The sequence below is a fragment of the Haliotis asinina genome, chromosome 6 (genome assembly GCF_037392515.1).
Source record: "Haliotis asinina isolate JCU_RB_2024 chromosome 6, JCU_Hal_asi_v2, whole genome shotgun sequence".
Classification (NCBI taxonomy): domain Eukaryota; kingdom Metazoa; phylum Mollusca; class Gastropoda; order Lepetellida; family Haliotidae; genus Haliotis; species Haliotis asinina.
The window spans coordinates 46,433,711-46,459,135 of NC_090285.1; the positions used below are offsets into that span (position 1 = coordinate 46,433,711).

Genomic DNA, 25,425 nt, shown 5'->3' on the forward strand with positions numbered 1-25,425 from the left:
GTTAACAGGCATTTATGTCAAACTGTGTGTTACGACAGACTTAAACCTGAACTTTCTATAGTGGTTCCTTATGCCACCAAGCATTCCCGATAAACCTAATAATATAGCTGATGAGTGTATCCCAAAAAACAATAAGCAATTCCAAATATTCGAAAAAAGGTTCAAACAGCCCAGGAAGGCAAGGAAGAATGATGAACATTATCACCGTCTCCATCCTGTGGTCCATAATTTTAATAACTTCAAAATTTAAACGCTAAGGCATGGCGTACTCTTGAGCAAAATAAATATCAATCCAGGTGAAATTATGTATCAAAGATCACTTCACAAACGCCGATTTCAAAGGTAAGGAATATGAAAATACACAAGGTAAGGGCTCTCAATCTAGCATTAAACATCGCAAAGCCGGGAATCCGATTGATTGATTGATCCATTGATTTATCGACCGATTTCACTAACTAGGTGCGTTAAGAAGCCTATGATGATCGACTTGTTTGGAACATGAAAACCATTAACCTTACATCAGATAACCGATGTGACTTTTGTGCAAACAGAAGTACCATCGAAAATTGTGTTCGTTTATAACCATTCGTTAAAAATGTCATAATTCAAAAACAACACGCAATGGTAGTCTTTTTCGATCTAGGAAAGGCATACGATACCACATAGAAACATAAACATGGTATTTAAAGAAATTTACACTATTTTGGATTGAGGGGCCGTTTGCCTTAATTTGTATCCAAGGTTTTAACCGACAGGCAATTTCAAGTCCACATGGGTTCTACTATGTCTGATCATTACAATGAGGATCAGGGGTCCAACAAGGCAGTATATTGTATGTCACTCTATTTAGTATAAAGATAAACAGTTTATCACAGCTTTTAAACGATTCAATTTAAACGATTATTTGTGGATGATTGTAATGTTTCATATCGTGTCAAAAACGAGCATTCTATTGATAGGCAATCACAATTGTGTTTAAACAAAATCAATAAATTTGAAAATGGAGTTATATATTCAAAATCAAAAACAAATTCTGTCCATTTTTGTCGAAAGTTTAAACTTCACAAGGACCAGAATTGAATTTGGACAGTACTCCTATTACAATTGTAAAAGAGGCCAAGTTCCTGGGTATGATTTTCAATCAACATCTGACCTTTTGGACACATAAAATATGTGGTTTCCAACTCGACGTGGTGAGGGGAGCAGAAGACCCTCCTCTAACTGCACAACGCACTGATATGTTCAGTCTCGATTATGGCCCTATCATCTGTGGTGGAGCCTGCAAAAACCTTAAACTTCTTGATCCTGTACAGAACCAAGGTCCAAAACGTTGTCTTGGATCTTTCAAAACCTCTCCCAATGGTAGTCGTCACGTCGGCGAGCCGTCTTTAAAACATGTCCGTATCAAATTATCTTTACAGCATTATCACAAGGGATAACTATTTTAAACCACGAACTATGAGGGATCTTTTCAGTAATGTCAGTTGTCATTTAATCATTGCACTGTAAAAAGAATTAGATTTGTTAAATGGTTTGTAAATATATACATATTTTTATCATTGGAAGTTTGAATTAGTAATTTAGAAAGTTAGTGGCCGTAGGGGTCAAAGTACCTTTAAATTATTGTCTTCCTGAGGGTACGTAAGTCCTAAAACATTCAGAGTACATTAACTACTGTATTTCTACTGTATTTAATCGTAGCATATGTTTATTTTTAATATGTGGCTAACTATCTAAATTGCTAACAGGCGAAGGGATGGTATAAATTCAGCCATGATCCATGCAGGAAACAAATGTACTGTAAGTCCCCATGGCCCCTAATATAGCGACATATCTTCAGTTGTTGGCGATCTATAGCCTGTTTTTATATTGTATCGTTCTCTGTAGTCTAAGTATTTTCGATTTCATTACTAGTTTAAAATGTATCTGTGTTAGTCTAGTTAGCTCTACTGTCCTTTGTCGACATATATTTTAAATTGATAAGATTGTTTACATCGTTATATGGCTGTAATACTTGCATCGTTACATCGTTATATGGCTGTAATACTTGCGATGCTATGTAAAGTTTTAACTCACTCATTCACATAAAAGTGTATTACAAAGGTATTTTTTAATGACTCCAACCTTGCGTACAATGTGTATTTAATCCTCTTTATGTGGATTTGTGTAATAAATAATATCCACTTGTTCCACTTATATCGATAAGAATTAACCCATTCATTTCTACTGCTGACATTGAGCAAGAAAAGTTATCTCCATTCCTTCTTCTTTCTTCTCCTCCATGGCAATTAGTAAGGACCAAATCGACCTTACTTTGATCACATTAAAGAAGTCAGAAACAAACGAACTTGCAATTTAGACAGAAATTAAATCAATTGAGAATTAATTATTGTACATTCAAAGCTTTATTTACAGATGGGTCCGAGGAAGGTGCCATAGTCATTTCGGGCTCTCTTTCCTGCCCCCAGGCTGTTAAAATCTCTCTTTTATAAACCCACTCTTAAAGGAAATTATTGAATTATATAATCATCTTGCTACTGGCCAATGCGACATCGCCCTCTGTTGGTTACCCAGCCATGTTAGTATTTCGGGTAAGACAATGGCTGATCTTGCCGCTAAGGCAATATATCATAAACTGTTCTTGAACCTTTAGCTGAAGTGGGGAAACTCATTTTGTAAAAGTTTATTTTGAGGTCATTTGTACACATATATGTGTAGCATTTTAACGACACTGGTAATATATATAGAATATGTTCAAGATCTAAATATGCACCCCTTGTCCCATATGTATTTCGCAAACCTTCATAAGAGACCAGAACTTGTTGGCCCAGTGTCTGGTAAAGTGTGTTTTAAGGTAATCCTTGAGCCCTATGGTTTGGAAAAAGATTTCATTCATGTTGTCATTTTCAGTAGTGTTTTAGTTCAATAAGCTTTCCATGCCTTCAATGCATCCCTCCAAAGAGGATTTTCGATTTCAACAATATTATAGAAATAGTCTGAGTATGGATAGTTTTATGGCATTAACAAACGTTTTGATATCAATTATGCGTAAACCCCAATTTTTAATATCATTTGCAAATGATCCGTTCTATTTTTTTCAACTTAATTTTCCCAGATAAATCTGAAAAATATTCTCTCAAGTGAAAATGGAAGCAAAAGAAAGAAAAAGAGCTGATTGAAAAATTCTGACATAATTATTAGATAGATGTATGTCATCATAAAGTAGAGTAAAGTATTGTAAAATTATTGTACACCTGCTCCAAAGTCCCGAAACATTCAAAGTACATTTCCTTTTACCGCATATTTATTCGTAGAATATTCTGATTTTAATTTGCAGCTATATTGTCTACATTCTCCTGTGGCTGACGGAATGGTATAAATCCAGCTCGAGTCCATGCAGGTAGCAAATGTTCTGTAAGCCCCCATGGGTCCTAGTACCATGATCTTGTATAGGTGTTGTATATATCTCTATATATTGTATTGTTCATAATTTATTTTTTATGTTACAGTTATAATTATGATAGTTTTAATCCTCTCTCTGTGGTAATCTAGATATTGCACTGATAATTATACAATGAATCGTATACCTTTTATAGTTAAACATGCGCGAAATATTTCTCATATGACTATAAATCTTAGCTTCCACCCTCACTCAGTCTGTCTTCTACTCAGACCCTTTTGTTCGTACCAGCCAACAAGAATCCTGATCTTGGACAAATCCAATGCTTTTAAATGAAGCGATTGATGCGATATTTCCTTTCATAATATGAGCATGAACCTCTTCCATTTGCTGAAGACACAAAGCAGCAAGGTAGGAAATGATCACCAGTGCATATCCCTTACGTCTATGTTCTTTTATTACATGGAGGAAACCAATATACCCATAATGGTAAGCCAGGGCGTATCCTACCAGGGAACCTTCCGTGTTGTACAGGCAACACGACGGTTGTTTCATGATGAGTTCTTTTACGTATGACTCAGAGTGTATACCGCCATTGTAAGGCCATATTGAATTGACTAGATAAGCCTGTTCAGGAGTAAGACTCCTCATCTTGAATCCGTATGGAACAGACCTGCAAATTGAAACAAAGGACGAAGTATAGTTAACAGATTATCCACTGGAATTTGCAACGAATACTCATTGTCACGTTCAACGTAAATGACACGGCAGATTACTAAATATCTCATACATCACACTGACTTCTTGTATGCAAGTCTTCATGACATCTGTCAAATAGACATCCATCACATATCCTTGTACGTGGCGGGTAAACGCTTCCATAGAGATACCCTTGTATGGGACGTGTGAACACCTCCATAGGTATCTTTGAATGTGGTAGGTAAATACTTTCATAGATACCCTTGTATGTGGCGGGTAAACTCTTTACACATAGATATAATTCTTGTACACTTATCACGTCGATATTCTTCTAGTTTGTGGCGGATAGACACGTATCGCATATACATCCAACATACAACCAACAATTGATCTGAAATAATTACATTGATATCCTCAAAGAGATTGTCTTAGAAATTCAATCCTACACATTTGTAAAACCAACTCATCATGCGAAAGGGGCCGATAGGGTATCCTAGTGTTCAAAGTGTTCCCTCGCCACGCCGAAGACCGGGTTCGATTCCTTATACGGGTAAATGTGAAGCCATTTCTTGTGTCCACCGTCGTGATGTTGCTGGAAAACTGTTAAAGGCGACGTAATACCATACTCAGTCTTCATACCAAAGGCTCTAGAGAAACGGGTGGTGGGGTAGCCTAGTGGTTAAAGCGTTCGCTCGTCTAGCCGAAGACACGGGTTCCACTCCCAACATGGGTACAATGTGTGAGGCCCATTTTCTGGTGTCCCCCGCCGTGATATCGCTGGAATATTGCTAAAAGCGGCATAAAGCCAAACTCACTCACTCACTCACTCACTCTGGAGAAACGCCAACTTACTGGTGAATTCGAGCTATCGTTCTAAACCCTGAAAAGTCAAAATCGTGTTTGCTGCTAAACATATGGCCACATGGTGTTTACACAGTGAACCGAGATCTCATGTGTAATGGTGTGTATCATCAACGTATGTCATACATCTCACATCTCACCTGCGCTTGAGTGTCTTTTCTGTGAGTATCATGTCCAAGTGCAATTCCGCTTGGTAGTGCCTGTTGTATTTCTCCAAGCAATTAACAGCGGCCGAAATTTCGTAAGGATACACACCTGAGGAATAGTCATATTTATGTAACGATTCATGTAACACTACATGAGAATTAAGGAGAATACGAGACTGCAATTCGCTGGGTGAAGGATAAAGTCATCAGAAACATCTACACCAATCTTTATTCAAATATGTTTATTTATGTTTTAATCGCGAAAAACAGTTTCTGTTACCAGAGTTTCGGCCACATGACGTGACCTTTCCTCTCGTGACGCCAAAAGGGTCCGCCATATTGCCAAAGAACATACAAATATACAAGTAATACAAATAGTGTTGTTTCTGTCGTTTTTGTAAATGGCACGATGGGGTATTCCATGTATTCAGCTGCAGGCACATAACGCCGACCTTTCGACCAAACGTCACGATTGCGAGAAAAGAAAGTATGGCGTCCTGTCACCACTTTCATTTTGCCAATTAATAAATGATTATAAAGACAATGAAGAATCAACGAGTTGTTAGAAGAGGATAATCCGTATTATGCGGATGGTCACGCGAATAATGAGAAGACGACTGTATATCTCCTTATCGTTTTATTTTCATATTTGAATCACTTATCAACAAACTCAACTGACAGAATGTAACGTTTTTTACAATGATTCACATAAGTAAATACAATACATTTTTTTCTAAATACACCGTATATCCATGTAGTTATGACACATGTAGCACACAATTAACGCAAGTTATCGGCGGTGGAAAAACTGAGATTCTTCTATCACGGCGGTCGTGGATGAATAGGAAGTGGTCGTCAGAAATCTTTGTTTTGTATTCATCCGAGAAGACCTGGGGTTTTCGTCTGACAGGAAGTGACGACATCACCGCTCTGCTGACTCTGTAGAGGGAGCTCCGGGCACCATGCAACCACGGCTTTAGTCTCATCATTATAACGTCCAACTCGTATGTCGATGAGGCATGCTTTGTAGAGGCACTGCATGGGCTAAGTTTACCTCCACCTTTCTAGCATTTGTCTTGCATACAAAGAGCAAACGACCATTGACTATTGGTTCCAACAAACAAGAAAAGAATAATTGAAATCAACGAAACATTGTTATAAAATTCGGCAAAACTGAATAATATGTCTACATAAATACGATTTGTGACAGTGTAATGATTGTGTTCATCTTTCACCATGGGGACGATGTTGTTGATGCAGTGGATTTGCAGTCGTTTACATTGCATATTCAAGATATCCTGTCTCGTTTTCTCTGTACATTTTCCCACCAACAACCAAGTAACGTCTGCCGCGAGATGTAGGGATGAATTTCTACGACTCTTTCCGTGACCCCAAACTAGGGAACCATGCATTGTCCTGTATGCACGCATGAACACAACGTCTAGCGGATAATGTCAGTCTTCTGAACACATGTCTCGGGATTCTCCCATTCTTCCTGTTGGGCCTGTGTCTGTGGATGGCTGACGCTTGTTGGTTTGTCGTCCAAGGTGGTCCCATAGGCGTTCAATAGGTGACAAGTTGGGAGATCGAACTGGGCAAGGAAACAATGGCACATTCTGGGCATGAAGGAAGTCCATACTGATATGTGCCTTATGAGGTGTGGCACGACGACTGGTCTTAAAACTTCATTGATAGTTCCTAGATTACCATGAATCACAGTAAGACAATTTTCATTTCGCCACACACCCCTCTCCATTCCACCACCATAGTGGTTGGTGTCTTTTTCGCAGCAACGCCATGTACGTTCTCTCTATCTTAGGTATACCCATCGTTCAACAGTTCTCCACCACCTCAGTCTTTGACGACGATGTGCGTTAACGGCATAGCCTTCAGCGGTCGATAGTCTCTGATTTCCATTGTGGAGAAAACGTCTGGCAGCAATCCTTCTGTTGACTTGACGGCCAAGAGCCGTTCGGGCCGATGACGTCACAGTTAAGAAGCGGTTCCTCGCGTGAAGCAGTAGTAAATAACGGTCTTCCTGAGGGGTCGTGACCCTCGGGTGTCCACTTCTAGGCCTGTCGATCTTGCAACATGGAACTGCGTCGCTCCAAAATCCAGCATACCATTAGCTGGTTCACTCTGCTGTGATGTTATCCTTGACATAGATCCTTTCTACCATACGATGTGATAATCGAATACACCATTTTTCTACACATGTTATACCTGAATTCAAATCAAATTTAACATTTTTATACCAATTACATCAACCTCGTGCCATCCCATGCATAGTGTGTGTTGGTTGCGTTCAGACAAATTGTTTCAACCCATTATTTCTGAAAAAAAATATACAAAGGTACGATACAAGATAAAACATAATTTTGGAGACGCTCCTTTCGCGAGTGAGTTAAGCGAGTGAGGGCTAATTTGTTCAATAATTCCACTGTACTTTTTGCAACAAATGATTTCCATCCCCCCTCGCCCTCCAGGTAGGTGTCCTTTAGAATGCCCTTACCCCTATCAAAATGTGCTTTCTTTTTGTTGTTGTTGTTGCTGTTCGTATTCTCTTATAACACGTGAAGTCTTGAAGTGTGAAGTTAAATATAGCCATGTGAAGAAACGCATCTGTTCCTGTTAACTAGAACACCTGTGGTGGGTGGGTAGTGTTCAACACTCAAGATCAATGTCCACTTATAGATCTTATCCTTTTCAACACTCAGCATGTTCCATTTTCGCAGTCCACGAGAATACACTATGTACACATGAACGTTAAGTGAGGACCATCTGCATCTAAGGCTAGTATTTTAAATTTTGTTCGAAAAAGTCAATCCGACCCAAGTATACTAATGAGAATCTTCATAACCACCCTTTGCCACTCGTCCGATATTTTAATAAGGCCACATTATGTCAGTTTTGATCTGATGATTATAATGTTTTGCTTTAAAGAGATTAAACCATGTTGCAGTTACAATTCTAATACACGGAATTTGGTGTGTATTATTATCATAAAAAGGTGGATGGTGCTTGATTAATTCTCATGTGTGTGTAGAGGATTAGCCACGATGTTATTCTCAGCTTTTCTTCCACATCTTTGCTTACAGGTTACAACAAGAATATTGTTAGCATCAGTCTCACCTGACAATCCAATTCTTGATGCCCAGTCTATCACACGCGGCATTTGAAGCAGACTCTCCAGAGCATCAGAGTCTTTGGCATAAACACTGCTGACCATATCCAGATGTTTTCTGAACTGAAATCAGCAGGTGTTTTTTTTTAAAAGTACTGTTAGAGCGACATCTTATAGTGACATTGCATCATATATCTGATGAACATCTACTGATTCCGAGGTGACACATCGGATAAAGACAATTCACTAAGAGTTTTTCTCAGAGGCAATTAGAGAATGAAAGAACGCCGCGTTATCATTCATATCTTGAAAACAGCAATGTCTTCATTTTCTTTGTATTGCTTCGATGTGATTCATGCTCAAAGTGTACTTTAGTGTGTAATTTGGAATATATTTGGTCTCGTCTGTGTTCGTTTTATTTAAATTGTCTACTTCTTATCTAAGTATACATTTTTGAATACTGAATATATTTCTTACAAGAAAGAGACAAGTAGCATTGGTTTACCTTGGCTGTTTCAGGATTGACACGAACAACGAGTGCACTGTAGTCTGGCCAGCGGTCCACAATGAAGTCATAGTCAGTTATCACTGATCGCAGTTTTGAAATTATTTCACCCTGAATCTGTTGTACAGGGGGACAAGTAAAGAAAAGAATAAGCATAAGTGTTACTTTATTAAGATAAAGTGCATCCATGTTAAAGGTAGATGTATGGCGAGAGGCGGGGTTGATGACATTATGACTTTAATGCATGAAAATTCACACTAACGATATAACACATACATTTCTGCTGGTTTCGTTTCAACGAAATGTTTAATCTCTGCAAAAACAGTCGTATTTTTAATCGGTTATGCAACAGTATTATTATTACATCGTTTTCTCAAAGGAGAATTAACATTAAGGAGGAAAACCAGTTTTCTCACATATAATTTTCTTTATAATTGTTGCTTCAAGTGTTGAAGATGTGTATTGTACTTTAGCCATCTGACATACTCAGAATGATGTTACGTACGCATTACATCAGTTTGGACATACAATATTTGTCAGTATGTTATTTCTGAAGATTACTACATGCTTTAAATATGGTGTAAAATATCGGTATCTTTTTCAGGGGTCATAAAAGAAGAAAAAGTAATCCCTGGTGGTTTATCCAAGTACTTTTGTGGTATCTGCAGAATTCCCAACAGTGTTTGCATCATGCAGGCACTGCATGGGCTAAGTTTACCTCCACCTTTCTAGCATTTGTCTTGCATACAAAGAGCAAACGACCATTGACTATTGGTTCCAACAAACAAGAAAAGAATAATTGAAATCAACGAAACATTGTTATAAAATTCGGCAAAACTGAATAATATGTCTACATAAATACGATTTGTGACAGTGTAATGATTGTGTTCATCTTTCACCATGGGGACGATGTTGTTGATGCAGTGGATTTGCAGTCGTTTACATTGCATATTCAAGATATCCTGTCTCGTTTTCTCTGTACATTTTCCCACCAACAACCAAGTAACGTCTGCCGCGAGATGTAGGGATGAATTTCTACGACTCTTTCCGTGACCCCAAACTAGGGAACCATGCATTGTCCTGTATGCACGCATGAACACAACGTCTAGCGGATAATGTCAGTCTTCTGAACACATGTCTCGGGATTCTCCCATTCTTCCTGTTGGGCCTGTGTCTGTGGATGGCTGACGCTTGTTGGTTTGTCGTCCAAGGTGGTCCCATAGGCGTTCAATAGGTGACAAGTTGGGAGATCGAACTGGGCAAGGAAACAATGGCACATTCTGGGCATGAAGGAAGTCCATACTGATATGTGCCTTATGAGGTGTGGCACGACGACTGGTCTTAAAACTTCATTGATAGTTCCTAGATTACCATGAATCACAGTAAGACAATTTTCATTTCGCCACACACCCTTCTCCATTCCACCACCATAGTGGTTGGTGTCTTTTTCGCAGCAACGCCATGTACGTTCTCTCTATCTTAGGTATACCCATCGTTCAACAGTTCTCCACCACCTCAGTCTTTGACGACGATGTGCGTTAACGGCATAGCCTTCAGCGGTCGATAGTCTCTGATTTCCATTGTGGAGAAAACGTCTGGCAGCAATCCTTCTGTTGACTTGACGGCCAAGAGCCGTTCGGGCCGATGACGTCACAGTTAAGAAGCGGTTCCTCGCGTGAAGCAGTAGTAAATAACGGTCTTCCTGAGGGGTCGTGACCCTCGGGTGTCCACTTCTAGGCCTGTCGATCTTGCAACATGGAACTGCGTCGCTCCAAAATCCAGCATACCATTAGCTGGTTCACTCTGCTGTGATGTTATCCTTGACATAGATCCTTTCTACCATACGATGTGATAATCGAATACACCATTTTTCTACACATGTTATACCTGAATTCAAATCAAATTTAACATTTTTATACCAATTACATCAACCTCGTGCCATCCCATGCATAGTGTGTGTTGGTTGCGTTCAGACAAATTGTTTCAACCCATTATTTCTGAAAAAAAATATACAAAGGTACGATACAAGATAAAACATAATTTTGGTGACGCTCCTTTCGCGAGTGAGTTAAGCGAGTGAGGGCTAATTTGTTCAATAATTCCACTGTACTTTTTGCAACAAATGATTTCCATCCCCCCTCGCCCTCCAGGTAGGTGTCCTTTAGAATGCCCTTACCCCTATCAAAATGTGCTTTCTTTTTGTTGTTGTTGTTGCTGTTCGTATTCTCTTATAACACGTGAAGTCTTGAAGTGTGAAGTTAAATATAGCCATGTGAAGAAACGCATCTGTTCCTGTTAACTAGAACACCTGTGGTGGGTGGGTAGTGTTCAACACTCAAGATCAATGTCCACTTATAGATCTTATCCTTTTCAACACTCAGCATGTTCCATTTTCGCAGTCCACGAGAATACACTATGTACACATGAACGTTAAGTGAGGACCATCTGCATCTAAGGCTAGTATTTTAAATTTTGTTCGAAAAAGTCAATCCGACCCAAGTATACTAATGAGAATCTTCATAACCACCCTTTGCCACTCGTCCGATATTTTAATAAGGCCACATTATGTCAGTTTTGATCTGATGATTATAATGTTTTGCTTTAAAGAGATTAAACCATGTTGCAGTTACAATTCTAATACACGGAATTTGGTGTGTATTATTATCATAAAAAGGTGGATGGTGCTTGATTAATTCTCATGTGTGTGTAGAGGATTAGCCACGATGTTATTCTCAGCTTTTCTTCCACATCTTTGCTTACAGGTTACAACAAGAATATTGTTAGCATCAGTCTCACCTGACAATCCAATTCTTGATGCCCAGTCTATCACACGCGGCATTTGAAGCAGACTCTCCAGAGCATCAGAGTCTTTGGCATAAACACTGCTGACCATATCCAGATGTTTTCTGAACTGAAATCAGCAGGTGTTTTTTTTAAAAGTACTGTTAGAGCGACATCTTATAGTGACATTGCATCATATATCTGATGAACATCTTCTGATTCCGAGGTGACACATCGGATAAAGACAATTCACTAAGAGTTTTTCTCAGAGGCAATTAGAGAATGAAAGAACGCCGCGTTATCATTCATATCTTGAAAACAGCAATGTCTTCATTTTCTTTGTGTTGCTTCGATGTGATTCATGCTCAAAGTGTACTTTAGTGTGTAATTTGGAATATATTTGGTCTCGTCTGTGTTCGTTTTATTTAAATTGTCTACTTCTTATCTAAGTATACATTTTTGAATACTGAATATATTTCTTACAAGAAAGAGACAAGTAGCATTGGTTTACCTTGGCTGTTTCAGGATTGACACGAACAACGAGTGCACTGTAGTCTGGCCAGCGGTCCACAATGAAGTCATAGTCAGTTATCACTGATCGCAGTTTTGAAATTATTTCACCCTGAATCTGTTGTACAGGGGGACAAGTAAAGAAAAGAATAAGCATAAGTGTTACTTTATTAAGATAAAGTGCATCCATGTTAAAGGTAGATGTATGGCGAGAGGCGGGGTTGATGACATTATGACTTTAATGCATGAAAATTCACACTAACGATATAACACATACATTTCTGCTGGTTTCGTTTCAACGAAATGTTTAATCTCTGCAAAAACAGTCGTATTTTTAATCGGTTATGCAACAGTATTATTATTACATCGTTTTCTCAAAGGAGAATTAACATTAAGGAGGAAAACCAGTTTTCTCACATATAATTTTCTTTATAATTGTTGCTTCAAGTGTTGAAGATGTGTATTGTACTTTAGCCATCTGACATACTCAGAATGATGTTACGTACGCATTACATCAGTTTGGACATACAATATTTGTCAGTATGTTATTTCTGAAGATTACTACATGCTTTAAATATGGTGTAAAATATCGGTATCTTTTTCAGGGGTCATAAAAGAAGAAAAAGTAATCCCTGGTGGTTTATCCAAGTACTTTTGTGGTATCTGCAGAATTCCCAACAGTGTTTGCATCATGCAGGCACTGCATGGGCTAAGTTTACCTCCACCTTTCTAGCATTTGTCTTGCATACAAAGAGCAAACGACCATTGACTATTGGTTCCAACAAACAAGAAAAGAATAATTGAAATCAACGAAACATTGTTATAAAATTCGGCAAAACTGAATAATATGTCTACATAAATACGATTTGTGACAGTGTAATGATTGTGTTCATCTTTCACCATGGGGACGATGTTGTTGATGCAGTGGATTTGCAGTCGTTTACATTGCATATTCAAGATATCCTGTCTCGTTTTCTCTGTACATTTTCCCACCAACAACCAAGTAACGTCTGCCGCGAGATGTAGGGATGAATTTCTACGACTCTTTCCGTGACCCCAAACTAGGGAACCATGCATTGTCCTGTATGCACGCATGAACACAACGTCTAGCGGATAATGTCAGTCTTCTGAACACATGTCTCGGGATTCTCCCATTCTTCCTGTTGGGCCTGTGTCTGTGGATGGCTGACGCTTGTTGGTTTGTCGTCCAAGGTGGTCCCATAGGCGTTCAATAGGTGACAAGTTGGGAGATCGAACTGGGCAAGGAAACAATGGCACATTCTGGGCATGAAGGAAGTCCATACTGATATGTGCCTTATGAGGTGTGGCACGACGACTGGTCTTAAAACTTCATTGATAGTTCCTAGATTACCATGAATCACAGTAAGACAATTTTCATTTCGCCACACACCCCTCTCCATTCCACCACCATAGTGGTTGGTGTCTTTTTCGCAGCAACGCCATGTACGTTCTCTCTATCTTAGGTATACCCATCGTTCAACAGTTCTCCACCACCTCAGTCTTTGACGACGATGTGCGTTAACGGCATAGCCTTCAGCGGTCGATAGTCTCTGATTTCCATTGTGGAGAAAACGTCTGGCAGCAATCCTTCTGTTGACTTGACGGCCAAGAGCCGTTCGGGCCGATGACGTCACAGTTAAGAAGCGGTTCCTCGCGTGAAGCAGTAGTAAATAACGGTCTTCCTGAGGGGTCGTGACCCTCGGGTGTCCACTTCTAGGCCTGTCGATCTTGCAACATGGAACTGCGTCGCTCCAAAATCCAGCATACCATTAGCTGGTTCACTCTGCTGTGATGTTATCCTTGACATAGATCCTTTCTACCATACGATGTGATAATCGAATACACCATTTTTCTACACATGTTATACCTGAATTCAAATCAAATTTAACATTTTTATACCAATTACATCAACCTCGTGCCATCCCATGCATAGTGTGTGTTGGTTGCGTTCAGACAAATTGTTTCAACCCATTATTTCTGAAAAAAAATATACAAAGGTACGATACAAGATAAAACATAATTTTGGAGACGCTCCTTTCGCGAGTGAGTTAAGCGAGTGAGGGCTAATTTGTTCAATAATTCCACTGTACTTTTTGCAACAAATGATTTCCATCCCCCCTCGCCCTCCAGGTAGGTGTCCTTTAGAATGCCCTTACCCCTATCAAAATGTGCTTTCTTTTTGTTGTTGTTGTTGTTGTTCGTATTCTCTTATAACACGTGAAGTCTTGAAGTGTGAAGTTAAATATAGCCATGTGAAGAAACGCATCTGTTCCTGTTAACTAGAACACCTGTGGTGGGTGGGTAGTGTTCAACACTCAAGATCAATGTCCACTTATAGATCTTATCCTTTTCAACACTCAGCATGTTCCATTTTCGCAGTCCACGAGAATACACTATGTACACATGAACGTTAAGTGAGGACCATCTGCATCTAAGGCTAGTATTTTAAATTTTGTTCGAAAAAGTCAATCCGACCCAAGTATACTAATGAGAATCTTCATAACCACCCTTTGCCACTCGTCCGATATTTTAATAAGGCCACATTATGTCAGTTTTGATCTGATGATTATAATGTTTTGCTTTAAAGAGATTAAACCATGTTGCAGTTACAATTCTAATACACGGAATTTGGTGTGTATTATTATCATAAAAAGGTGGATGGTGCTTGATTAATTCTCATGTGTGTGTAGAGGATTAGCCACGATGTTATTCTCAGCTTTTCTTCCACATCTTTGCTTACAGGTTACAACAAGAATATTGTTAGCATCAGTCTCACCTGACAATCCAATTCTTGATGCCCAGTCTATCACACGCGGCATTTGAAGCAGACTCTCCAGAGCATCAGAGTCTTTGGCATAAACACTGCTGACCATATCCAGATGTTTTCTGAACTGAAATCAGCAGGTGTTTTTTTTAAAAGTACTGTTAGAGCGACATCTTATAGTGACATTGCATCATATATCTGATGAACATCTACTGATTCCGAGGTGACACATCGGATAAAGACAATTCACTAAGAGTTTTTCTCAGAGGCAATTAGAGAATGAAAGAACGCCGCGTTATCATTCATATCTTGAAAACAGCAATGTCTTCATTTTCTTTGTGTTGCTTCGATGTGATTCATGCTCAAAGTGTACTTTAGTGTGTAATTTGGAATATATTTGGTCTCGTCTGTGTTCGTTTTATTTAAATTGTCTACTTCTTATCTAAGTATACATTTTTGAATACTGAATATATTTCTTACAAGAAAGAGACAAGTAGCATTGGTTTACCTTGGCTGTTTCAGGATTGACACGAACAACGAGTGCACTGTAGTCTGGCCAGCGGTCCACAATGAAGTCATAGTCAGTTATCACTGATCGCAGTTTTGAAATTATTTCACCCTGAATCTGTTGTACAGGGGGACAAGTAAAGAAAAGAATAAGCATAAGTGTTACTTTATTAAGATAAAGTGCATCCATGTTAAAGGTAGATGTATGGCGAGAGGCGGGGTTGATGACATTATGACTTTAATGCATGAAAATTCACACTAACGATATAACACATACATTTCTGCTGGTTTCGTTTCAACGAAATGTTTAATCTCTGCAAAAACAGTCGTATTTTTAATCGGTTATGCAACAGTGTTATTATTACATCGTTTTCTCAAAGGAGAATTAACATTAAGGAGGAAAACCAGTTTTCTCACATATAATTTTCTTTATAATTGTTGCTTCAAGTGTTGAAGATGTGTATTGTACTTTAGCCATCTGACATACTCAGAATGATGTTACGTACGCATTACATCAGTTTGGACATACAATATTTGTCAGTATGTTATTTCTGAAGATTACTACATGCTTTAAATATGGTGTAAAATATCGGTATCTTTTTCAGGGGTCATAAAAGAAGAAAAAGTAATCCCTGGTGGTTTATCCAAATACTTTTGTGGTATCTGCAGAATTCCCAACAGTGTTTGCATCATTTTAATTTGCCAGTTGGCCATCAGGCATGCTTCCGCCTGTCGGCTTTAAAACCTACAGGTCCTGAATAAAATCTGCAGGCCAAATTTTGTTAAAGACTGGTGTTGACATACATCTGAGCAAAGGGCTGAAATACCCGGAAGTGAAACTGTTAGTTATCGTAACATGATGGATCATGGATGATTCCTGAACGTTAATGAATTATCGGTAAAATTCCAGATGAAAAACCCCAAGATTCTTTACTGACCCGATTCAATAACAACCAGAACTGAGCCGCCGGGCCGGCGATATTATCGAATGCTTATTCCCAGGTTATGAAGAACATGTAAAGAGAAAGATGTCTTTGCATACACCTCTTTTACATACTGACATACAAGTCCCTTCATTTTCCATTCTCTTTTCCTCATATCGCCCAGCCTCTTTTATATAACATTTGAAAGCCAGTTTTAAAAAGAATATATTTATCGAGCGTTCCTGTAATTCTTTTTAAAATATACTCACATTACCAGCTTTCGGGCACAATAAAAAATGCCACACATTTACGAAAATATGCAAATTTATGCAAATGAAAGGTTTCGAAATGAAGGGTATCTTGTCCACACTGTCTGTGTGCAAGAAGATGTTGCAGGTTATTGTCGGTAGATGTTGTTCATGCTTATCTTATATATTTAACCAGAATATATGGCTGCCATGAAGGTTTATTAGGGTAGCTATCTACCACATTCACCATTAACCACAAGAATCGTCGTAGAGGGCTCAACCCTACGTTATTTTATTTGAACATTCATAATATATTATATTTTTGTTAAATCTCCGGATTTGTGAACCATAAAATAACGTTGCTTGTATTAATTTTATAATTGAAAAGCTTGAAAAAGACGTCAGGGGAACAAGGAACAAGGAACGCATACTTGAATCAAAGTTCTTATACTGGGGATGTCTTGAAGTTAATTGTGTGAGAAAATTCCAAACCAAGATATGCGCAGGAATTTATAACATTGATAGACTTTCTTTGAAAAGTCCATTTGTGTCCATAGCCTTCCATGGTCCAGGCCCTTGTGATACGTTGCCACAACTGATAGCGACCAACAGAGTGGAATGCTTTTTTAATGTACAGTTGCTATGTGAGGTAAAGGTATGGTGTGTAGGTGCAGAGTCCTTTTGAAAAGTAGCCTTGCATTCACGTGGTGTATCGTGCATATTTGTCTAAAGTAATATTCCATTTTTTGCGGAGTATTCAACACAAGAGGCCCAGAGATTTTGAAACATACCGTTGTCCAAAATATGACCGAGGAATGGCATAAAATCAGGCCAACCACATGTCACCAGATATATCAAGGTCTGTGCCTTTTAATTTCAAGTGGTCAGTCGCTTCATTGGTCACTTTCACTTATAGCTGGTTTCGTTAATAATTCATCAACATCATCATAGGGTGCAGCGGACATATTATCATTAGTATCAAAGTTTACATGGGGATCACCACTCAACTGAAAAGACTCTTTTAACACATGAAAACCATTGTTGTTTTGAAATATATTCTGACGTTGTTCGAGGACCTCTATATGTTTCCAATGCTGTATTTTCTGCAGCATGTTTATATACATTTCGTTCCGTACATTGCATAACTCTATAATCATTTGTATGACATTTTCTAAACATTGTCGTGACTTTACGGGCGTCCGGTAAGCAATATTTCAGTCTGTAGATAAACGAGTTTTTTAGGGTCACATCGTGCATTTATATAATCTCTTTCATACGGGGCAGTGGGATAGCGTAATGGATACAGCGTCCGCTTGTCACGCCAAGGCAAGTGTTCGATTCCCCATGGGTACAATGTGTGAAGCCTTTAGTCCATTCAGATTGTCATCCGTGCACAGGGTCTTGTAACACTAAAACTGACCATCAAGGTACATGTATATACTGTCACTGTATACCTTTATGTAGTACTAAGACCCCGTCAGTGACGGTATATACCTTGATTGCAATTTTTAGCATCACAAGCCTTTGTGGTGTTGAGAACAGTGATGGATTACGAAACATTTAGTGCTATGTGTAGCATCACCCATTCTGTGGACATGCAGAATGCGTTATCATTGGTATCAGATCGTCTGTTGTTGCTGTGTCGATCCACGCTTGACAGGATGACAGATGTATCTAGGAGAGAGCTTTTGACTTTTGACTCCCGTCATAAATATAAAAAGTGCAAAGGTATACCTAGTCTTGAAAATCATCAGAAACATAATGGCCATACATCAAGGGATATCGGTGATAGATAACGCAACCCTCAGTGCCACGTGTAGTATGTTTTATTCTGTGGACATGCAGAATGAGTTATCATTCGTTACAGATGATCTGATACCGATGATAACCCTTCGTGCAGTAGCGATCCACGCTTGATGACAGGTGTGTGACATGTGAGTTCCAGCTGAGGTCGGTGATAGATAACGCAACCCTCAGTGCCACGTGTAGTATGTTTTATTCTGTGGACATGCAGAATGAGTTATCATTGGTTACAGAAGATCTGATACCGATGATAACCCTTCGTGCTGTGGCGATCCACGCTTGATGACAGGTGTGTGGTATGTGAGTTCCAGCTGAGGCCGTACATTTTGCACTTGAAGGATAATTCAACTTAGTAAACTGCACATAGAACAGATACTTTTACACACGTTTTACTCACATGATTTGTCTTCGGGATGTTTTGTAGAGTTGCTAATAACCGAGGAAGCTGCTGGGTTCTCAGGATGATCGCCATTGCGTGTAGGTTTAACTGAGATGTTCAGATGCATTGTTCAGCATTTTATTGTAGTCATACATATTCATCCGTACATTCATAATGATATGCCATTAGATGATTGCAACGTAAACTTGAACGCCTTTGTTTGTGTATTGATATACAATTAATTACAGATTTTCGCACTTCCCCCTGATCTGTCCTTTAGTGTTTTCGTATTCACGCTTAAACCTCACTTATAACCTGAATGTTATGCCAATTGGCAGTGGTTGCTGGGGTAACCGTGAATCTGCAAGCGCTGACCTGTAACAGAACACAGCAAACTAATTTCGATTGAGAACAATCGTCCACATTAAAAAGGCAGCGGAACAAGTACACATGACAGTGGCACATTATCCGTTGCATGTATAGCAAGACTGATATAAAATGCTAGCAGAAACAACAAATAAACACAAAATATACAATGGACTCACGACAGCATTTCCTCAGCGTAACATAGTATTTGATGTTTCAAGCGATGCATAGAAGTCCGCCGTGATGTTGTCGGCCATGTACGGAAGCGTATTAGGGCCACGGTGAAAAATGTTTTTGGTGTCACTATCTCCTGTGTAGGACATACTATCTCCTACGCAGGACTTAGTATCTACTACGTAGGACATACTATCTGCCACGTAGTACTTAATATATCCTTTCAACCGTTCGGATAATGAAGTGTGGTTGTCAAATTGAGAAATGTGGAATATGCAGGACGTTAGATAGTAGAAATGCATATTTATGACACTAACGCAGTGTTACTACACAGTGTTATTGTGTGTGTGTGTGTGTGTGTGTGTGTGTGTGTGTGTGTGTGTGTGTGCAGTTATGGGTATTGTCTCTCACTCTCTCTCACACATATGCGCACACACAGAGGAGGGTGTAAATATATAGGGGGTTTCTGATATATGAAATTCTCGTTATGACACGTCCTCCGAAAGTTTTGCTTGTCTTCATATGAGGCTGGGTTGGATCAGATATAACGCTCGTTTGCGGTTGGTTTGTTCGGAATTGTTTACAAGTTGACTTGACTCGGGTGGAAAAGTGTTGAATGCGGCGTAAAGCAATACAGAATTAAAAAAGACAAAAGGTTGTCATTATAGTTGTTTGTATAAGTATAAGCATGTACGTATGCCACCGATAGACACGTCTGTGCAGGCAGATTATGACAATGACCTCTGAAATATCCGGCGCATAATAGAAAACTGTAACATGGTTACAAAGAAGGTGAATTTCTCCACCAACTTGGAAACAGCTGCAACCCTTATGCAGATTAATTGCATGAAGATAACTCATCATTTTACCGAGTTTAATCATTTGTGCAATAATCTTGACAACGTTACGAAATTGTTGTATTATTCATCAGTTCATGTGTAAACAGTACCTTTCAACATTATGTAATATTTTGCAAAATCTCGTTTAAAACAGTTGACTGAAGTATGAGGCTACATTTACTCCATTGAGCCTAAACTTTTGATGGGTGGTATAGTTGAACACAAGAGTCTAATGGTGAAGGAAACAGTAGACACTTAGAGTAAATGAAACATATGGTAGTAGATTCCAATGGTAAATAAGATACCTAGCTGTAGACTCTAAACGTAAATGAAACACACGGCTGTAAACTCTAAAACAGTGACTGAGACAGTAAAAAAAGAAATGGTTTCCGTGTCTGGGGGAACTAAGTTGACCATTTCAGATTAATGTATATGAACATATATCGAGCACCTCCAGCAGTCCTACGTAGGAGATAATAAAGTACTACGTAGGCGATAATAAGCCCTACGTAGGAGATAGTAAGTCCTACGTAGGCGATAATAAGTCCTATGTAGGAGATATGAAGTCTTACGTAGGACTTACTATCTCCTTACTATCTCCTTACTAGCTCCTGCGTAGGCGATAATGAGACTAAAAATATTCACCGTGGCCCTAATACGCTTCCATAGCCACGGGTATTCCTAAAGGAGATGTAAAGCCACACTCACGCTTGCGTAGTGAATTAAACACGTTTAATTGTTTGACCACCAATGAAGTCGAGTCGTGAAGATACGGGTTTGAGTTGATCTTCAGTGACCCAGGCTTACAGCGTGAGGCAACCAACGGGATCGGGTAGTCAGACTCTGATCAGTCCTTCCGTTGTTGTTTCAACTTGTATCAAATAGTCATGTACAATTTACAGGGGGTGGTACATGTATTGATCACTGAAGAAATTGACAAAAGAAATAATCAGATATTACATATATTCAGGACAACAATATTACGACATACATAATATCATCAACTGATTTTGAACATGCAAAAACCCACAATTCAAATCCATCATGGACAAATAAATGGCATTTTACTCTTCCAGAGGAACTGGCATAATTCAATAATATGTTATGACGATGGAAAAGAGATGTAACGACATTTACGGATAGTGTCGCCCATAATCCCCAACTGTTCAAGAATTAGCACGCTTCACTGCTTTGCCCACATTAGACAATAGACATTCACGGACCCATAGTTTAGACGGCATGATCACCTTAGCGATTTATACAACGGCGTGTTCGTTTGTATTGCCACAAGCGCTCTTGAATAGTATGCTGGACGTCAAAACTTACCTTTGTTCTAATACTGAGTAGTAACAATAATCATTTATGGTCCATTATTTTGAAAAGGATATGTTTAGCTGATCCAGAGGTCGCCGTTTGTATACTAAGTATCTAATTGTTTAGCATTTATCTGATCCGTGTATTGTACTGTTTATAGGAAACTGGTAAGACTATTCTGTGTCCGGCTATTGGGTGTGTGAACATTCCCCGGGGCCATCTACAGGGTAAGCTAAATTCAGTAAGCTTCTTGTTTCATGTTTTCATGATTATACCTTTATTGACATCCAAATCTTTATGTTAACATTTGTTTTGGTATCTGCCTCTTTACGTGCTAAGGGTCGATGGGTAGCCAAGGAGGTTAAGCGTTCGCTCGTCCAGGGTTCAATTCCCCACATGGGTACAATTTGTGAAGTCTATTTATGGTGTCCCCCGCCGTGATATTGCTTGGATATTGCTAAAGACAGCGAAACCCCACACAGCCACAGTACGTGATCCTTTTAAGTTTTATGTCTGACACTCCAGTTAATTCAAAACATTTTCATGATAAAAGGGTCATTATTGGCAGCCTGTTTACATGTTGTTGAGATTTTGTAAAGGATTGTTCGTTTCTTCAATAATCAACGACAAGTGGAGGTTTTGTCTCATGTGTGTGAGATATTCTTCATATGATGTTCTGTTAATCATCTGGTTTTGTTCTTTACTGTAACGATTTCCCATACTGGACGTATAGTGTACAAAGGGAATTTGCATAAAGTTTACACAAGACTCAGCATCACTACAATACACAGTAATTACTATTGCAGAATGTGTGCAGATGCAGATAGCTCTTGACGCCGGCACGTTTCCATAAATAATGTTTGAAGCATTTTTGTGGTGACAGAGACAAAAGGGAAACTTATCATTTGGGTTTTATCTATCTTTACGATACGCAAACATTGATCAGTCTTTGTGTGAGAGTTCAACATCTGTGTGGATAGAATAGATCAATAAACGTTGTATGGGTCTTACTTTCGAAAGCATTTTTAAAACAGAACAAATGATGAATGTAGTGCACTTCACATAAATATGAACCGATTTAAGTGTTTTTCTCATTTTTCTGTTATTTTGAGAATTTTCGCAATGTATTCTTTAAAGAAGCTATCAATATGAGGTGGGGAGGTTTGGTGAAAAGTGTATTTTGGTGTAGTAACATTGGTACCGCACCTAGCTATCACTGGGAGTTTTGTCCACATTTTCGTTGCTGAAAGTTTTCTTGGTATCCTCGCAGTAAACATCCCTCCTACCATTTATCAACATGAAGTCGCCGATAAAGTTATCCTCTTTTGACCGTCGTCTTTGTCTCTTAAATCTATTAAGTCAACAGTCTTTATACAGGTGACCCGTGAAGGTCCCGGGGTAGAATAGGCCTTCAGCAACCCATGCTTGCAATAAAAGGTGACTCTGCTTGTCGAGTGAGTTGAGTTTTACGCCACACACAGCAATATGCCAGCTATATGGCGGCAGTCTGTAAATAATCGAGTCTGGACCAGACAATCCAGTGACCAACAACATGTGCATTGATCTGTGCAATTGGGAACCGATGACATGTGTCAACCAAGTCAGCGAGCCTGACCACCCGATCCCGTTAGTCGCCTCTTGCAACAAGAATAGTCACCTTTTATGGCAAGCATGGGTTGCTAAAGGCCTATTCAACCCCGGGACCTTCACGGGTCCATCTGCAACCGGAAGTGATGAGATGCAAGGATACACCTGCAACCTTGAGTCTGCATCAACAACCTGAAGTGACAGGATAGAAGGATACACCTGCAACCTTGAGTCTGCATCAACAACCTGAAGTGACAGGGTGGAAGGATACACCTGCAACTTTGACAGTCTGCATCAACAACCTGAAGTGACGGGGTGGAAGGATACACCTGCAACCTTGAGTCTGCATCAACAACCGGAAGTGACAGGATGGAAGGATACACCTGCAACCTTGAGTCTGCATCAGCAACTTAAGGTGAAAGCATGGAAGGATACATCTAGTGGAGGTATACTGACTTAAAGTCAGTTTTTAACTCGTACAAGCTTAGGAACGAAGATATTCCAGGAACCGTTTCCCCTATTCTAGTCTTCGTACGTTCCGAGAATACATCATGTGCACCAGCCACCAAAGGTTGTTTCACTGCCAGTGTTCGAAAAGTGTCACATCACTTTTTCAGGTACCACTCCATTTTCGATCACAATTCTATCGACCGTTATAGCTACAGGTATGTGTAACATGGAGACGTTCTTGTAATATTTCTAGCAGAATCTATATGTGCCATTAGTTCTTATTTGCATAGTTATACAAATACACTAATGTATAAAATGTAAAGTAATTGTCGATCATTTTTCCAAGGTTGCACCTAATGGTTGTAAAACTGAAACTGTATTATATTACATCCATTAGTGTTTTAAAGACGTGATATGGTTCACTAAATGTCAGAACGATCAATGTTCAGGACCCTTCATAATATACAGTATCCGTGAAAGGAATGCCGGACAAAATAGGTCTCAGTACATATCACTTGCTTGGTTTGTTTATTCTTTAGCGCGTAGCTCAACATTCTAGCTACATGACAGTTGGCGGCTGTAATGGGGTATAAAAGCCAAACATTCTAGCTACATGGCAGTTGGTAGCTATAAAGGGGTATAAAAGCCAAACATTCTAGCTACATGGCAGTTGGTGACTGTAAGGGGTATAAAAACCAAACATTCTAGCTACATGGCAGTTGGCGGCTGTAAAGGGGTATAAAAGCCAAACATTCTAGCTACATGGCAGTTGGCGGCTGTAAAGGGGTAAAAGCCAAATATTCTTTGCATGATCCTAGTTCGACTTGGACAATATGATGAAAATGTTTAAGAATATGATTGTGTTAATTACCTTGTTATCTTGTCTTTGTTAGCCTCACTATATATACTTTGCCACCACTGTATGTTTCATTCCTGTTGACAACAGTGCAAGAATCTGAACCGAAACGTCGCACTATCGTAACAAAGGAGCTGATATCCATAAAGTTTGTCAATCTTGTCCTCCCCAACATATCAATGCCACTCAAAGACGTTTCAGAATAAGGAATTGCATCGGCCAAAAATTCGGTCACCTAAGTGGTACAGGTGTAGTGAGTGAGTGAGTGTGTGAGTGAGTGAGAGAGTGAGTTTAGTTTTACGCCGCACTCAGTAATATTCCAGCTATATGGCGGCAACCTGTAAATAATCTATCATATCATCGCAAATGTATGTTCACTGGTGATTATGAGATTGGTCTGCTTGGCTTTGATTGGTGTACTGTTTATGTCGGAGCTAAAGCAGGGGAAACAAATTCACCCTGCACAATCACTGAGCCGCAACTGTTAACCTCTTTTAATTCCTCCAGTAAGTTGGTTAGGCGGGAATGAGCGCATTTGTTAATGCCAAACTGCATCACGCGCGTCCTTAGCAACAGCATACCGTCTTAAGATATAAACCGTGTTTGCAGTATTTGCATAGAAACGACGCAATCTGGAATTGCAACGTTCCCGTTAGAGTTCAATACTCTCCAGAACGGCATGTCATCACCAAGCAAGAGTTACAATCACAAAAGTCACTCTGTCCGTGCCACAAGCCACACTGACCTTGAGGTGTCACTTCGGTGCAGCTCAAATTACGGACTCACTGACCACAAGACTGTATCCTCTCTCTCTGTTTATAATCAAGCTGGCGATTCTGAGAAAGACAGTGTGTCAAAGCTATCCAAAATAAACTTCCACTTTCTCTCTCCCATCTTCTACTCGCCCTGCCTTGATGCAAGTGTCCCAAAACGTCTCGCTTTCTCAACCGGTCCTGCTGTCCGCCATGACACTTCCAAGCGGCGACAATGACCGAAGAGCTGACTTCCTCCCGAGAGGGGTCAGTATGGAAGATCTCATTCGGAGAATTCAGCGACAGAAATGTTGGAAAATTTTAAGTCACAAATGCCAATTATACCAGGCTAACATTTTGATTGATAACAGCCTCAACATATATTTTTAATGGTTTTAATACAAATCAGTCGTTGG

General features: G+C 39.3%; 1 protein-coding gene across 1 annotated transcript; it reads right to left on the bottom strand.

Moving 5' to 3' along the window:
* Window positions 1–3,664: 3,664 nt before the first annotated feature.
* LOC137286309 (glycine N-acyltransferase-like) lies at window positions 3,665–18,764 on the bottom strand. Its single transcript, XM_067818086.1, has 5 exons — window positions 18,690–18,764; window positions 15,320–15,436; window positions 14,824–14,938; window positions 5,101–5,215; window positions 3,665–4,073 (listed from the first exon to the last, which is right to left on the bottom strand). The coding sequence occupies exons 1-5, from the start codon at window positions 18,762–18,764 to the stop codon at window positions 3,665–3,667; spliced, it is 831 nt and encodes a 276-aa protein (XP_067674187.1).
* Between the last annotated feature and the right edge of the window lie 6,661 nt (window positions 18,765–25,425).

Excerpts from the sequence above, each read along its gene's own strand:
- LOC137286309 (XM_067818086.1), bottom strand. The coding sequence starts at position 18,764 with ATGGCGATCATCCTGAGAACCCAGCAGCTTCCTCGGTTATTAGCAACT. Across the intron at positions 5,216-14,823 it reads ATCAAGAATTGGATTGTCAG|GTGTGTATCCTTACGAAATT; the intron begins GTGAGACTGATG and ends ACTATTCCTCAG. Across the intron at positions 4,074-5,100 it reads GAAAAGACACTCAAGCGCAG|GTCTGTTCCATACGGATTCA; the intron begins GTGAGATGTGAG and ends TTCAATTTGCAG.